The 18,233-nt window shown below is 40.9% G+C and overlaps 1 protein-coding gene across 1 annotated transcript in view; it reads right to left on the bottom strand.

Annotated features, from left to right (window-relative positions):
• TGFBI (transforming growth factor beta induced) overlaps positions 1-16,280 on the bottom strand; it is a 76,087-nt gene extending 59,807 nt beyond the window's left edge. Inside the window, exons 1-2 of the mRNA XM_075209834.1 lie at positions 16,101-16,280; positions 15,553-15,651 (exon numbers count right to left, since the gene is read on the bottom strand). Of these exons, the coding sequence (XP_075065935.1) occupies positions 15,553-15,651; positions 16,101-16,219 (218 nt within the window). The 5' untranslated portion in view covers positions 16,220-16,280. The remainder of the gene's footprint in view (positions 1-15,552; positions 15,652-16,100) is intronic.
• Between the last annotated feature and the right edge of the window lie 1,953 nt (positions 16,281-18,233).

Raw genomic sequence — 18,233 nt, 5'->3', positions numbered from 1 at the left:
GACATTACTGAGGCTGAGGAGTAGTGTCCCTGACATTACTGAGGCTGAGGAGTAGTGTCCCTGACATTACTGAGGCTGAGGAGTAGTGTTCCTGACATTACTGAGGCTGAGGAGTAGTGCCCGTGACATTACTGAGGCTGAGGAGTAGTGTCCCTGACATTACTGAGGCTGAGGAGTAGTGTCCCTGACATTACTGAGGCTGAGGAGTAGTGCCCGTGACATTACTGAGGCTGAGGAGTAGTGCCCCTGACATTACTGAGGCTGAGGAGTAGTGTCCCTGACATTACTGAGGCTCAGGAGTAGTGTCCCTGACATTACTGAGGCTGAGGAGTAGTGCCCGTGACATTACTGAGGCTGAGGAGTAGTGCCCCTGACATTACTGAGGCTGAGGAGTAGTGCCCCTGACATTACTGAGGCTGAGGAGTAGTGCCCCTGACATTACTGAGGCTGAGGAGTAGTGCCCGTGACATTACTGAGGCTGAGGAGTAGTGCCCCTGACATTACTGAGGCTGAGGAGTAGTGTCCCTGACATTACTGAGGCTGAGGAGTAGTGTCCGTGACATTACTGAGGCTGAGGAGTAGTGCCCCTGACATTACTGAGGCTGAGGAGTAGTGTCCCTGACATTACTGAGGCTGAGGAGTAGTGTCCCTGACATTACTGAGGCTGAGGAGTAGTGCCCCTGACATGACTGAGGCTGAGGAGTAGTGCCCCTGACATTACTGAGGCTGAGGAGTAGTGTCCCTGACATTACTGAGGCTGAGTAGTAGTGCCTGTGACATTACTGAGGCTGAGGAGTAGTGTCCCTGACATTACTGAGGCTGAGGAGTAGTGCCCCTGACATTACTGAGGCTGAGGAGTAGTGTCCCTGACATTACTGAGGCTGAGGAGTAGTGCCCGTGACATTACTGAGGCTGAGGAGTAGTGTCCCTGACATTACTGAGGCTGAGGAGTAGTGCCCGTGACATTACTGAGGCTGAGGAGTAGTGTCCCTGACATTACTGAGGCTGAGGAGTAGTGTCCCTGACATTACTGAGGCTGAGGAGTAGTGTTCCTGACATTACTGAGGCTGAGGAGTAGTGCCCGTGACATTACTGAGGCTGAGGAGTAGTGTCCCTGACATTACTGAGGCTGAGGAGTAGTGTACCTGACATTACTGAGGCTGAGGAGTAGTGTTCCTGACATTACTGAGGCTGAGGAGTAGTGCCCGTGACATTACTGAGGCTGAGGAGTAGTGTCCCTGACATTACTGAGGCTGAGGAGTAGTGTCCCTGACATTACTGAGGCTGAGGAGTAGTGCCCGTGACATTACTGAGGCTGAGGAGTAGTGCCCCTGACATTACTGAGGCTGAGGAGTAGTGCCCGTGACATTACTGAGGCTGAGGAGTAGTGTCCCTGACATTACTGAGGCTGAGGAGTAGTGCCCGTGACATTACTGAGGCTGAGGAGTAGTGTCCCTGACATTACTGAGGCTGAGGAGTAGTGTCCCTGACATTACTGAGGCTGAGGAGTAGTGCCCCTGACATTACTGAGGCTGAGGAGTAGTGCCCCTGACATTACTGAGGCTGAGGAGTAGTGTCCCTGACATTACTGAGGCTGAGGAGTAGTGTCCCTGACATTACTGAGGCTGAGGAGTAGTGCCCCTGACATGACTGAGGCTGAGGAGTAGTGTCCCTGACATTACTGAGGCTGAGGAGTAGTGTCCCTGACATTACTGAGGCTGAGGAGTAGTGTCCCTGACATTACTGAGGCTGAGGAGTAGTGTCCCTGACATTACTGAGGCTGAGGAGAGTAGTGTCCCTGACATTACTGAGGCTGAGGAGTAGTGTCCCTGACATTACTGAGGCTGAGTAGTAGTGCCTGTGACATTACTGAGGCTGAGGAGTAGTGTCCCTGACATTACTGAGGCTGAGGAGTAGTGCCCCTGACATTACTGAGGCTGAGGAGTAGTGTCCCTGACATTACTGAGGCTGAGGAGTAGTGCCCGTGACATTACTGAGGCTGAGGAGTAGTGTCCCTGACATTACTGAGGCTGAGGAGTAGTGTCCCTGACATTACTGAGGCTGAGGAGTAGTGCCCCTGACATTACTGAGGCTGAGGAGTAGTGCCCCTGACATTACTGAGGCTGAGGAGTAGTGTCCCTGACATTACTGAGGCTGAGGAGTAGTGTCCCTGACATTACTGAGGCTGAGGAGTAGTGCCCCTGACATGACTGAGGCTGAGGAGTAGTGCCCCTGACATTACTGAGGCTGAGGAGTAGTGTCCCTGACATTACTGAGGCTGAGGAGTAGTGTCCCTGACATTACTGAGGCTGAGGAGTAGTGTCCCTGACATTACTGAGGCTGAGGAGAGTAGTGTCCCTGACATTACTGAGGCTGAGGAGAGTAGTGTCCCTGACATTACTGAGGCTGAGGAGTAGTGTCCCTGACATTACTGAGGCTGAGTAGTAGTGCCTGTGACATTACTGAGGCTGAGGAGTAGTGTCCCTGACATTACTGAGGCTGAGGAGTAGTGCCCCTGACATTACTGAGGCTGAGGAGTAGTGTCCCTGACATTACTGAGGCTGAGGAGTAGTGCCCGTGACATTACTGAGGCTGAGGAGTAGTGTCCCTGACATTACTGAGGCTGAGGAGTAGTGTCCCTGACATTACTGAGGCTGAGGAGTAGTGCCCGTGACATTACTGAGGCTGAGGAGTAGTGTCCCTGACATTACTGAGGCTGAGGAGTAGTGTCCCTGACATTACTGAGGCTGAGGAGTAGTGTCCGTGACATTACTGAGGCTGAGGAGTAGTGTCCCTGACATTACTGAGGCTGAGGAGTAGTGTCCCTGACATTACTGAGGCTGAGGAGTAGTGTTCCTGACATTACTGAGGCTGAGGAGTAGTGCCCGTGACATTACTGAGGCTGAGGAGTAGTGTCCCTGACATTACTGAGGCTGAGGAGTAGTGTCCCTGACATTACTGAGGCTGAGGAGTAGTGCCCGTGACATTACTGAGGCTGAGGAGTAGTGCCCCTGACATTACTGAGGCTGAGGAGTAGTGCCCGTGACATTACTGAGGCTGAGGAGTAGTGTCCCTGACATTACTGAGGCTGAGGAGTAGTGCCCGTGACATTACTGAGGCTGAGGAGTAGTGTCCCTGACATTACTGAGGCTGAGGAGTAGTGTCCCTGACATTACTGAGGCTGAGGAGTAGTGTTCCTGACATTACTGAGGCTGAGGAGTAGTGCCCGTGACATTACTGAGGCTGAGGAGTAGTGTCCCTGACATTACTGAGGCTGAGGAGTAGTGTCCCTGACATTACTGAGGCTGAGGAGTAGTGCCCGTGACATTACTGAGGCTGAGGAGTAGTGCCCCTGACATTACTGAGGCTGAGGAGTAGTGTCCCTGACATTACTGAGGCTCAGGAGTAGTGTCCCTGACATTACTGAGGCTGAGGAGTAGTGCCCGTGACATTACTGAGGCTGAGGAGTAGTGCCCCTGACATTACTGAGGCTGAGGAGTAGTGCCCCTGACATTACTGAGGCTGAGGAGTAGTGCCCCTGACATTACTGAGGCTGAGGAGTAGTGCCCCTGACATTACTGAGGCTGAGGAGTAGTGCCCGTGACATTACTGAGGCTGAGGAGTAGTGCCCCTGACATTACTGAGGCTGAGGAGTAGTGTCCCTGACATTACTGAGGCTGAGGAGTAGTGTCCGTGACATTACTGAGGCTGAAGAGTAGTGCCCCTGACATTACTGAGGCTGAGGAGTAGTGCCCCTGACATTACTGAGGCTGAGGAGTAGTGCCCCTGACATTACTGAGGCTGAGGAGTAGTGCCCCTGACATTACTGAGGCTGAGGAGTAGTGTCCCTGACATTACTGAGGCTGAGGAGTAGTGTCCCTGACATTACTGAGGCTGAGGAGTAGTGTCCCTGACATTACTGAGGCTGAGGAGTAGTGCCCCTGACATTACTGAGGCTGAGGAGTAGTGTCCCTGACATTACTGAGGCTGAGGAGTAGTGTCCCTGACATTACTGAGGCTGAGGAGTAGTGCCCCTGACATTACTGAGGCTGAGGAGTAGTGTCCCTGACATTACTGAGGCTGAGGAGTAGTGTCCCTGACATTACTGAGGCTGAGGAGTAGTGTCCCTGACATTACTGAGGCTGAGGAGTAGTGTCCCTGACATTACTGAGGCTGAGGAGTAGTGCCCCTGACATTACTGAGGCTGAGGAGTAGTGTCCCTGACATTACTGAGGCTGAGGAGTAGTGCCTGTGATATTACTGATTCAGAGAAATGGCAGTTCTGACAATACTGAGGCTGAAGGTGACTGGCCTGATGCCCCTCTTTGAATAACACTGTAAGGGTCTTGATGGCACAGACAAAAGGAATCACTAGGGAGAGACCCATTCCAAAAAACACACAATGAGGAGGGAATTTCCACATTGCCACTATTTCAAAATTTAATTTTAAAATAGTGGAATTCACCTTCCAAAATTGTAATTGTGTTGACGGGTAATTTGTAATTTTTACATTTTGCCAGTAACCATTTCACTATACTTTTGCAGAAATATAAATTATACTCATGCTATATGTTAAATATAAGTAAAGTAAAAAGATGTACAGTCCAGAGCAAACAAAGGGTGTTTACAGAAAGGTGATTGGATATTTAGGTGTAAAATGTTCCTGTGCCATCAATTCATAGAAACAAACCATTTGATGGCAAATAAGAACCCTCTACTACATCTAGTCTGAAGATTTTGTGTGTTTAATTTTTATTTGTTATTATTTCTTTTTGCTTAACAATAGTAATATGTTTGTCACATCACATCTTTAATTTTTTTACTGTATGATTCTGCACCATAATCATTTAAGATTCTACACTTTAGTCCATTCCTGTATTTTCTCTAAATCACTTCATCTGAGTGTAAACAACTGACTACAACACTTTGGGGCTGATGCAGAGATGGACCCAAAATGGGAGTGATTTATTCTTAAAAAAAAAAAGACCATGGATAATGAGCGAGTAGTTATGCCTCCCCTAAAGGAGGTGCAAAAGGCACACCTCCTAATAGGTGTATATGTGTATTTCTGCAGGTCTGCATGAGCAGCATTTGCGTAAAACACACCTTTATTGTACTCAGCCAATGTTAGAGAGCATGTTAGAGCGCACTTTCCCTCCCAGTCTTTCCTCTCCAGATGCAGGCAGGCATAAGTGCTAACATCAAAATAAATTATTCCACTTATCCACCCGATAAATCACTTTCATCACGGAGTCAAACAATATCACTAGATTGTATGACATGATCTGCTAGCAAAAAATCCATGTTTCCTTGTATCTTATAATGAGTTTTATTCTAAATAATAAAAAGTTTAAGTGGTTCTATTAATAATCTTTCTATTGAGGTTACACTCACTGTTCTATAATCATCACATTCTTCTTTACTACCTTTTTATAGTATAGTGGATATGTGTTTGTCTCCTTCGATATACCAACCTGCATCAATTTTTAGCCTTACTATCTAAATATTTTTTATCACCTTTTTTAACCAACTGTGCATTTTGTTCTGTTTGCACTTAAGCAAGTTTTATTGTATTTTCGTCTAGTTTTATATATTTTTCTATCTTCCTCTAATAGTCCACCTTTCAATCTCCACCCTGCCAGTGATTCGCATAAATAATTTCTCATTTGACTGAAGTCAGGGTTTCTAATTTATAAAACCTTAGTTTGGGTGTGGTTCTGCTTTATTGCTGCTTGTATATTAAATCACACTGACCTCTTTATTACACCCAAAGTTCTCTAAGACACATTTGATACCAAGAGTCTATTTATTAAGCTGTATTGATTGAAAACTCTGTTGAAAATGGCTATTTTCACAAGAGAAAAGCTCAGTTAACACTTTGATACAGTTATCAAAGTATTTAAAGCTGGAGATATCACTTATTCCTCAGGCATTAACACTGTTATTTCCGATTAACTCCATCTCCATAGAGCCATAGAGATACAGAACTCTATTTAACAAGTGCCAAAAATAGTTCAGCTTCCATAATTAGAAGCATATTTAGAAATATAATTAGGAGTAGGGTCCCTGTGTCCTCCACGGAGCAGATACTTCTAAAACATGTACTTTGAAATGCTGCAATCAACGCATGCACAGGCATCATGCATGAGCAGTACAGAGCTGAAGGCAGGACCAGAAAGACTACTCTGAAGGAAGGAAAAGAAAGACTACTCTTTCACACTGCTTTTTAGCAAGCAGTGAAAGAGATCACAGGGGAGTAAAGTATCCCTCCGACTGCCAGTTTTCGGCAGAGCTGTCCCAGCTACTCTAAAATGGTAAAAAGCTCCGAAAAGTAGTAGCAAAGACCAGTGAGAGTAATTCTTATATATTGGGGGAAAAAAATTGATAACTGAAAAATAGGCCATTAAGGGGAAGTTTTACTATTTACTATGACATGTTTTAATGTGCTTTGATGTTCGATTTGTAAACAGAGTGATTTACTAACTACTACTAGGCTAAAAGCGCATAAAAAATATGTCCGATCTAAAACAGCAATCCCTATTTTTTAAAATGGGATACATTCAGATCAGGCAATGATTTAAACTGTGGTTTGATAAACTACAAGCAAACTGTCACTTATTAGTAAAAAAAGAAAAAAAGACCTGGCTACATAATAGTTGGGTAGCCACACACAAAATCACAAATCACAACACATCGGGTGCATTGTGAGTTTTCAGCCTTCAAACCTCAGGTTCTGAAAACTGCATGTGATGTATGGCAGTTTGCAAACTGTACAAGAAACCACGGCTTAGTACATTTCCCTCTAAATCTCCTTTTATGAGAGCTAAAATCTTTTCCATCTTTTACCAAGTTGTGTATCATTAAATTTCTTCAGGATGTCAAATTAAGTTCAACTAATGTTCAGGAATACATATAAAAGTGGTATTTGTTTTCATGCATCATTACAAACTTGGCAATCAAACAAGTTATTATTAAATTACCACGATTTCACTCTTCTGTTGTCATATTAAGTATTGTCTATTATTGAGGTTCACAGTTTGCTGAATTGTCACTTTCAGGAATAGCCTGTGGAAACTTTTGAGGAATGTTATGCAGGGTTGAGAAACAAGGGCCTAACATATTATTCAAACATAGATTATTTATTAAGTGGGATAGCAGCTTCCACATAAGAGCTCACCCCTTGTTGAAAGACATTTATTATCATATAGAAATTTTGGCAATATGGCAATGTGGTCATTGGTGAACCCCCAAGGTAACTTTTATTTTTCAAATAAAAATTTATTTAAAATGTCCGTCGCTGCCTCCTCAGTGATCGGGCCACCCTTGGTTTCAAGGGGACGTCCCGACTGTCAGTGTATCCAATCAAATTGATGCAGGCAGCTAACAGCAGATACAATGCTGTTAGCTGCCCTGTCAGTGCAGCTGCGGTGCTAAGCTTAGTGTGATAATGTGAGATGATGACATGACCATACTAGTCACAGAGTCTGTGCCTGCACTGACAGGGCAGCTAACAGCATGGGATGTGCTGTTAGCTGCCTGTCAAGAAGGCGGAAGTGCCAGAGAGAAGAGGAGCAGAAAACATCAAGGTAAGTTCTCTCAGGGGGAGGGATGACTGGGAGGGCGGTGATTAACTGGAAACTGCTTGATGGTTAGGGAGGGGGTTAAAGAAGTGGCTGGTGGGGTAATGAATTGATTGGGGGAGGGTTAATTGACTGGGAGCAGTTAATGAAATGCCTGAGGGGGGTTAATGAATTGACTGAGGTGGGGGTAATGAAGTGACTGAGGGGGGTAATGAAGTGACTGAGGGGTGGTTAATGAAGTGACTGGGAGGGGTTAATGAAGTGACTGAGGGGAAGGAGTTTAATGAAGTGACTGAGGGGAGGGGGGTTAATGAAGTGACTGGAGGGGTTAATGAAGTGACTGAAGGGGAGGGGTTAATGAAGTGACTCGGGGTTTAATGAAGTGACTATGGAGCCTGATAAATTGGCTGGGGGAAGGGTTAATGAATTGACTGGGGGGTTAATGATTTGGCTGGGGGGGGTAATGAATTGACTGGTGGGGTAAGCAAATGAGTGGTTGGGTTGGTGATGAAATGGATGGTGGGGGTCATAAACTTTCTGGTGGGAATTGATAAAAATGGCTGGGGGATGTAGTGGCTAGCGGGGGAGCTGATGAAATAGCTTGTGGGGGGGCATGATATCTGTATTGTGTGGCGGTGACTAGAATGCTAAATACTAGGCAGTCAGGGCTGGTAAAATGTTCGTATATGTTTTTATATATTTTTCATACATTTTATTGTCTATGCCTTTACTATGGGGTTGTTTTATATAGTCACAATGGAGTGTTGTGTTTGAATCATTCAGGGTTTGTTAAAATTCTGCACTATAATACAGTTTTTGCAAATTTTAAATACAGGACTCTAAGTTTCCAGAAGCCAGCCAACTGAATATTACACAATTAATATTTCACAATTTTGATTTTATATATATATATATATATATATATATATATATATATATATATATATATATATGTAAATCTATATCCATCTATCTCTTAAAGTTGGAGGCATAGCATTGTCCAAAATGACTTGGTGGGCTTGGTATATACACACACACATTGGATGTGGAGTGGGGAGCAGCAAGGTGGGGTGGGGGCAACTGGTGTATGAGCATAGGGTGGCTGTGGCCCCTAATCAGGTCCTGACAATGATAATAATAATAATAATAATAATAATAATAATAATAATAATAATAATAATGTCAGAATAATAGTAGAAAAGAATGGCAAACATACCAATAGTTTCTTGTGAAAGTTGGCAATTACCAATTGCTTTGTTTCTTTATGAGAAAATATCTCAATGCATACTTCATCCACTAACTCTTTAAGCATATTCCTTTACCTCGAATCACCCTGGTGGAATTATATTTACACTTTATTACAGCATGACTTCATCCAAAATGTTATTTTATTTCCATATCATCATGTTGCTGTTGAAAGGAATCCTAAACCTAAAATGCAAACTGCTTTATATAACTCTCACTACCACTGTTAAAGCACTTAATCTGAATTCTATATTTTCTATAGAAAAAAAAAAGTATTTGGTTGCTTGACCATTACACCAACAGGGACTGTAATGACATTGTATTCATATACATATGCTTTAATATGGAGTTGGCCCCCCTTTTGCAACGATAACAACTTTCACTCTTCTTGGACGCTTTCCACAAGATGTTGTAGTGTTTCTGTGGGAATTTGTGCCCATTCATTCTGTAGAGCATTTATGAGGTCAGGCACTGATGTTGGATGAGAAGGCCTGGCTCACAATCTCCATTCCAGTCCATCCCAAATGTGTTCAATAGGGTTGAGATCAGGGCTCTGTGCGGGCCAGTCAAGTTCTTCCACACCGAACTCATCAAACCATGTGTTTGTAGTCCTTGCTTTGTGAACTGGGTCACAGTCATGTTGGAATTGAAAAGGGCCGTCGTCAACTTGTTGCCACAAAGTTGGAAGCATAGCATTGTCCAAAGTGACTTGGTATGCTAAAGCATTAAGCTTGCCCTTCACTGGAGATAAGGGGCTTAGCCCAAACCCTGAAAAACAGCCCCATATCATTATCCCTCCTCCACCAAATTTCACAGTTGGCATAATGCAGTCAGGCAGGTAACGTTCGCTAAGCATCCGCCAACCCAGACTCGCCCATCTGACTGCAAAACTGAGAAGTGTGATTGGTCACGCCACAGAACATGTTTCCACTGCTCCACAGTCCACTGTGGGTGTGCTTTACACCACTCCATTCGACGCTTGCCATTGGTCTTGGTAATGTGAGGCATGCATGCAGCTGCTCGGCCATCGAAACCCATTTTATTAAGCTCCCACCGCACAGTTTTTATGCTTACATTAATGCCAGTGGAAGTTTGGAACTCTTCAGCTATGGAAGCAGCAGAGGTTTGCGACTTTTACGCACCATGCTCCTTAGCAGTCATTGACAGCAATCTGTATTTTACAGGGTCTTCCGCTTCGTGGCTTAGTTGCTGTTGTTCATAAATGCTTACACTTTCTAATAATATCACTTACAGTTGACCGTGGAATATTCAGCAGGGATGAAATTTCACAAACCGTCATATTGCATATATATATATATATATATATAAATATATATATATATTGCTTTATACGCTGCAAACAAATTTATCCTATGCATTATATGTTTCATTTTAGTCTATGTACACAGAAAATTAATATTTTAAGAAAAGGCAGCAACAGAATACATTCTGGAAAAATGTGCAACTTACTCCAGAAGAGCTACTAATAACATTCATAATTTGACTGAAGGTTCAAGAGTTTAGGAAAACAGAGGGCAGGAAGTTGCCCAACGGAATATAAGCGTCCAGGTTATATCACGATAAAGAAAAATTGAGACTTGCAAGAGTTAGTATTACTTGTTTTTTTGTTATAGTTGACCAGCCAATCAGTTAGGGTGAGTTGGGGCAGTTTCTAAGGATACTATTAGTTCAGTTTCACTTTATTGCCACTGAAAATTTCCCCACCTAACCGGGCCCTGATTCCATTGTTTTCGGTTGCATTGTTGTTTTCTTTCTGAAGGGTCAGGGTGGTGGAAAAAGCTTATAATTAGCCATAAATTACACAATTGGGTTGTGGTATCATCATCAGCTATTTATATAACGCTACTAATTGCGCAGCGCTGTACAGAGAACTCACATCCGTCCCTGCCACATTAGAGCTTACAGTCTAAATTCCCTAACATACAGACAGACAGACGAGAGAGAGAGAGACTAGGGTCAATTTGATAACAGTCAATTAACCTACTAGTATGTTTTTGGAATGTGGGAGAAAACCTGAGCATCTGAAGGAAACCCGCGCAAACACGGGGAGAACATACAAACTCCACACAGATAAGGCCATGGTCGGGAATCTAACTCATGACCTCAGTGTTGTGAGGCAGAAGTGCCAACCACTAAGCCACCGTGCGGTAGGGCACTCTCCCTAAATAGGGAGGTTTGTTGTTTGTAACACTCCCCCTCTGGAAGTTATAGGGCACACCTATTGAGCCATACAGGGGATAGTGGTGCTCCGTTGTCTAGAAGTGCATCACTGTGATGTCCGGCAGTGAACAGTACCACTTATTACGGTAAGGAATCTCTGATCATTTTCCTGCAAACCTCTATGTGGTGCAAGGCAAAAGGAACAGAGATACATTGCCACGAAGTACCTTCGGCCATTCTAGAAGCCCTCTGCAGCATGTCGCTAAAGATTGAATTCTCCATACTTGCCTAGGCAGGATGTTCCATGAATACGCAAATTGTGACATTTCATACTTTGATCTGCCTAGCTCACTGCACGAACTGTGTTATCAAACCCTACCCACCTCAGCAAACACTGTGTGAGCAGGGGCAGGATAATAAAATTAGCATCCTCATACACCTTGCTTGGCCTTGATGACATGCGTAGCATAATGAAATAATGTCAACCACTTCTATCTAACCTCTTGGAAGCGAGGTGCAAAAAATTGTGTGTGATAAGATATGAAAGCCTATAGGGACTCTCTTGCCACTCAAAATGACTTATAACACTCATCTGCATAGCAAATGTAATTAGGGGTCAACCATTTAATCTTCTGTACCGTATATTTGTGAATATTACAAATTGTCTTGTAATATTGACTGATTGCAGATTGACTGATATTCAGAGCTCCTTTCTAACTTCCTCAGATTTTATATGTGCCTGTGTGTTTTAAGTGGTTTAGAGTAAGTAGTAACTGTAGTAGAGTAAGTTCAACCAACAAAAGACTTATATTATATTGATGTTTTCTCAGTAAATCAGTTTTATTAAATTCTTGTGGATCTGTGGAGTGATTTGCCGTGAATTATGTATCTAATGTACTTAATATCCGAATCTTTGTGGAGACACAAAAATGTATGTGTCACACTTTTATAATATAAACTGTGATACAAAACCAGACTCATTTAGTCTAGACATTGAAAATTCCATGTGGAAAATGCTTGCATAAAGAAATCCTTTTCTTTGTCTAAGTGGACAGCTCAGCTCGGCAGAACCCTCTCTGAATCTATACCATGCTTTATTTATGCAAAAGTATTTTTCTATGCATTTATAAAGCAAACCTTACAAATTCATGTCTGATAAATGATCCAACCTAAGTACCTTGACTTTGTTTATATAGAGTTCCTTAGAAAAACAACAGCACAACGAGAACCACTGATTGCAAATACATATAAAGTGCAAAACTGATGCTGATAATTACAACATGATTATGTAATATCATCTTTTTATATTTTATTATACATGACATGTATATATTCGTGTGTTTGTACCATACTAGTACCTTTAATACCTTCAAACTGAAATGCCATTATCCCATTCATGCCAAAACATAAGAAACTTCTCATACATCGTAATTCAGTGTCCGTTACTTGAGAAGTACAATGTGGACTATTTATCAATGTCCCTGAGGTGTAATACTAGAATAATAAATTAGTAACTTGTCTTGATAGTAAGATTCTAAGTGATGTATTACTCATGATGTAATCTTGTTTTAACCGTTTATGTTTTCCAGAAGATTTAGCAGCAGGATGAAAGCAGGCATGTGTAAAGCATCTTGGAGGTCTAACCTACATTTCAGGACAAGTTACTCCGCCGTATAAACGCAGTTCATTTTCCATTCATTGCAAAAAATGTACTTTACACAATGAAACAACTAAAGATGCTGCCAACTCACAAGCTGCAATCAATCACTTGGTTACATAAATAGAAAATGAAGCATCTAGCCTTTTTCACACAAAAAACGCTTTCAAATTGACCCTCTTAAACAAAAAAATCTTAATATTTTCATTAATTTTGTCCATAAAGTGGGCGTTACTGCAATCAATAACCATTTTAAAGGAGAACAGAGCATATGCTGTTAAATAAATACACATTTCCATATATACTATTCACTAGGAATATTTTATAGTATTTCTTTTGCAAATATTAAATGCATGAATGTTATGCTTTAAGGTAAAGAGGCTAAAAACTATCATATAACAAACTAAGTTTTAGCATGGGAGCATCATGGTTGAGCAACATTAAACAGGCTTACTAAAATCTCCATCATTTTTAACTTGTATATAGAATGTGGGTGGGAAATATTTTTGTCAGTTACTCAGCTTGGTATATGAATCAACATAAGACCGATCTTTATATAATCTCATCTAAGTGCCAAGGAAAATAAGAATAAAAATCCCCTTTGTGGAATAGATTGAGGTTTCCTTTACTTCTGACCCAATGCTGAGATTATGGTTTTGAAAATGGTCCAGTGTGCAACGACTGGAAAACTGTTACACACAGCTAAGCAGATGAACAGTATATTAATCCTAAACTCTTCTTTATTATATGGTATATGCTTGATTTAAAATAAAAAGTACAATAGGGAAGAAGAAAAGATTCAATAGGCTCTGTGCTACGTACCCCATCTAGAGGACATGTGATTTTCCTGAAAGGATGAAATGGCATCAAACTTGACCAAACTTTCTTGTTTCCAGCTCAGGCTACTGACATCTCCTAAACTGTACACTTGGGGTACAAGTAGCATATACTAGGAGTGTCTATTTTTCACTTCGTTATAATTGTACTGTAGTTAATGCACATTTAGATGGATGAAATCTATCTAAATCAAATGTAAATTTGGATGCTACTATAAATGGCATGTTCAGTGGGTTTACATGGCGCCAAAATCTGATGCAGTTGGCAATGTACTGTCCTAGAGCGAAACTGTTGATATAGACATCTCTATTTTCTAGGTCTTAAAGGTCATCCCTACACCATGGGGTATATTTACTAAACTGCAGGTTTGAAAAGGTGGAGATATTGCCTATAGCAACCAATCAGATTCTAGTCACCATTTATTTAGTATATTCTACAAAATGACATATAGAATCTGATTGGTTGATATAGGCAACATCTACCCTTTTTCAAACCTGCAGTTTAGTAAATATACCCTCTAATCTCCTTTAATCCGTGCAAATCAGGACTAAGAGCCAGGATTTTTAATTGCTTTCATTAAAGACAAAGAAATGGTCAACATGTGGTCATTGACTATATGGAATGTTTTACTCTTAATTACAGAAATCAGACAGATGCTAAACTTACTTTATATGTGTGGTAAAGTAAGTGTCCACTAGTCCCTGGCACTATCTCTCCAGGTGATTTCTTACTGTACCAAACACTCACCCACTTGTTGTCTATTATTAAAACATAACATTATGCCTTTAACCAATCAATAACAATCAGTACTGAATCATTTTGTAACAATAAAGCAGAAGGCTTCAGTTTGTAGGTGGCGCTGACACTGTTTCTAATCCACTAAATCACGCTTAGGAGCATTAACTAGGGTCAACCTACTAAGGACTCGTTTTAAGGCAGTGCAAACAAATTATGTTTAGGGTTGATAAAACAGGGCAGTATGTTGAGATCGTGGTAAGAATTACTGCTTGGGCCTGGCTTCCATTCTACCCAAGGTGGCTTTACCATGGAATTTGTATGGTATTGATGCAACAGTTTTCTACCACTGACCAAAGAATAAACAATATGGGCTATTGGGCCTGATGGGCCTGTGTGTTATAATGTGCCTGAGGTAGAAAAACTAGACTGCAAGCTCCATTACAGCGGGAACTGTACATCACTGTGGAATAATAATAATAATAAAAAAAACAAAGCATGTGTTTGATATTAAAGAAGCACATATGTATTGTTAAGGTAATTAGTGCGACAATATTCAGGAGTATATGTATGTATACACTAGTCTTTTGTTTTGCAATCCAAGTTACGTTCATGAACATACACATACATAAATAACCTACATAAGCCCTCTGCACACTTAAGAAACAATCGGTGAAAGTGTCCATGTTGGATGTGGCAAAATGCCAACACAAACCTTGGTGTGTGGTGCAGGCAGCGCTATGAGAATCAGAAGCTGGTGAGAAGCATTGCTACCCATGGACCCCCTGTGAATAAGGGCTTACATATAAACTTTGACAGTATCCTTGATACTGACAACTTTTACTGCTAGGTTTTTTCATGGTAAGTAAGATATCTGCCTAGTTTATAGCATCTGGGACTTGCACATTTTTAGAAAAAATAATGTGGAAAGTTTTTTAAAGAAGCCAATCATACAGAATAATGAACTCCAACAATTCTATATACAAAATGATATTTTCAGTACTTAGCAGGCAGTTGAGTATCAAAAGTCAAATTGCCTAAAAAACACAAATGATTTATTTCACTGTAAAAGAGAGTTCACTTAATAAAAGTAATGGCCCTACATGGCTGCAAAAGTCATATTTACAACCTTTCTAAGCTTATTATCGGTATAGTGTTAGTGGTTTGACTGGCAGAGAAGCTTTTCGCATTAGCATGGTGTTTGTGGTTGCTGTACTTCCACAGTTACTGTCCAAATTCCCTAACAGCCAGCAGCCAGCAGCAAACAGTAGCACTATCCCCCACAATACATTTCAGACTACACTTGAGATGACTTACGTTGACTTGCCACATATCTTTCTCTGGTACCACTGTTTGCAGTTAGTATAGTATTGCTTGTTGGACCCAATGACCTTCTGCACTGCACACACATTGGGGCTAAAACATGAAAACATATCCAAATGAGTAATATGAAACATTACTAAAAACACACCAAGATCACTGGAAGTCAGTGAACAATTCCTCTTTTATATCATTTAGTATGCTACATGAACTGGTATCAGAGACATCTATGTGCTTACTCCTTAGGAGAATTCCCCATAAAAAGTTGCTTTATGTGATATTAATGCAGCAATCGGGAGACTACTGCAAAGTTGTTAACCACACAGAAAAAATACTTATAGAGAATAATATTTATATTTGCATTATTTATTGATACTAACATAAAGTAACACAATGTATCTATAAAAGTATTTGTAAGTCTTGGTGGAAAAACAACAATGCAAACACAAACCTCTAATTTCATTTATATTTGTTAACCATCACTTTTAGCTTTTATAGTCTATATCAGCCCATACATCATAGGCAAGTTGGAAAACGGGTCTTACCCATGCTGTCTGCCTCTGATCCTGCTGTGTTGCAAAACCTGTTGATAAGGATACCTTGCTGTAGTTACTAATGTGACCAGCAATGTAAGAGTCAAAGCGAGCAGCACAATGCGTTTCATTCTGAGAGCAGTAAGTGCAGGTTGCGAACTCCCACAGCTCTGAACTAAAAGCCAGGAAACATAAACTGTGCTGTGTTAAATAGACCGAGAGCTGGAATGGGTGGGGAAAACAAGCTACTGCTGCAATCTGAGCCTGACTTTCCAGGCTGACTCTTTGGGGAATATGTAACCTCTTGGCTGTACGTCTGAAAGAGTTACAGAAATGCAGAGGTACAATTATTAGGACTAACTTGTGTTGCCTGCTGCTATCTCTTTAATGCATAATGTAGGCTTTATTTCAGACACTGGATACTAAGCTGCATTGCATGTTTAAATGTACTTAATTGAATATTTATAGATAAAGTTGCCAACTTAGTTTAGAAGTGCTGTAATCTAGCAATAAGACTAACATTAAGTGGATTTTTTTGCTGAATGTTAACTTAAACAATGTACACATTGTTTGTTCATCAAAATTAGTAGGTAAGCTTTGAATAAACTGTTGAGTTGTGCATAGCTTGAAGAGTACTCTGCTAATGGCATTTGGATTAAACAAAAGCATGAACAAAGTGTCCATGTAGCACTTAAATCCTGCCACCAAGAGGGAGGCCTAATAAAGCCTGTCTACCAATATTTCAAATGGATAAGGGCCAGGCTCTTTAGACTAGTGCGATTAGATTAGACACATTTTTCTTCTCATTCCATCTAAAAGGCAAACAAATATTTTGTATATTAGCCAAGAGGTTAGAATGAGAGTACATTTGTTCTCAAATGAAAATACAAAAGTGCCATATATTGATATACTGTAATGGCTAACTAGGAAGCAAAAATACATTGCACTCTGTCCTGAAGTTACATGTTAACTAAACTTAGAAAATCAGAATGAAAAATATAAAAATTTGGTTAAAAATATACAAATTTGGTTAATAATATAAAACAGAAAGCCTGGTCCACCATGACACCACAGGACATATATGGCCTGATTCATTCACATGGTAGGAACACCCCTGCTTCCTCGCTGTCTACTACAATAGTCAAAAATCATCATTTAAATTTAAAGACATGGCTTAGGGACTTTAATAAATAGACCCTTAGGGCCTGATTCATCAAGGCAGGCATTCTGAGTGCAGCCTGCATATTATAGTATTATACGCACGTATTTCGGCTCTGCACACTCCCGAATTCATCAAGGAGGGGATGATGTTCTGTTGTAATTGGAGGCAGGTCTGCTATGCACTACTACACAAGATGCTGCAGAATGCAAAAAGAAAAATGTATTTTCCCCTATGAAAGATATTTATTAGGATGCTGTTAATGCTACTGAGCATAAAATATGTTTTACAAAAACATGATGGCATTCTATGCATTTCTATTTGTGCAAATGTGCCTAAATGTCCAAGACTCATGTCAACACATAAACATTCCGTTTCTTGGAACTTACCTCAGAAAAGTACTCAGTGTGACCATTTGCAGGTCTCCGCGTCCAGTTTTCACGTAAGTGTTCAAACATTACCTTAAAGTCTTGTCTTTAATACATGTGTCACTTTTGCCACGTTTCTCTTTTTAAAAGTATTTATTTCATGGTTCAAAATGGACCTAGAAATTAGAGATGGTCACTGACCCCCGTGTTTTGGTTTTGGAATCGGTTTTGTATCTGGATTACCGTCGTGTTTTGGTTTTGGTTTTGGTTTTGGTTTTGTTTGGTTTTGTTTTGCAATTTGTTTAAAAAATTACATTTATTGGTGCTAAAATAACATAATTTAGGTATTATTTTGTAGCTACATTATTATTAACCTCAGTAACACTAATTTCCAGTCATTTTTAATCAATTTGGACACCTCCTATGTCACAATATGATTTTCATACACTTGAAAAGAAAAATTGCTGCAGTTCTTGCCAGTGATAACAAAAAGGCCATTGTCATGCCTGGGCATAAGACCAAAAATCCACCTCTTAAGTGTGGAATTATTTTTACACAAATCCTGGCAAGAGTTGTCTATCCATTTGTAGCGTTTTTAAAGCCACACTCAGTAGAGGT

Source organism: Mixophyes fleayi, chromosome 4 (assembly GCF_038048845.1).
Source record: "Mixophyes fleayi isolate aMixFle1 chromosome 4, aMixFle1.hap1, whole genome shotgun sequence".
NCBI lineage: Eukaryota > Metazoa > Chordata > Amphibia > Anura > Limnodynastidae > Mixophyes > Mixophyes fleayi.
Note: the sequence above shows the minus strand (reverse complement) of the source record. Positions and strands in the feature narration are given on the sequence as shown.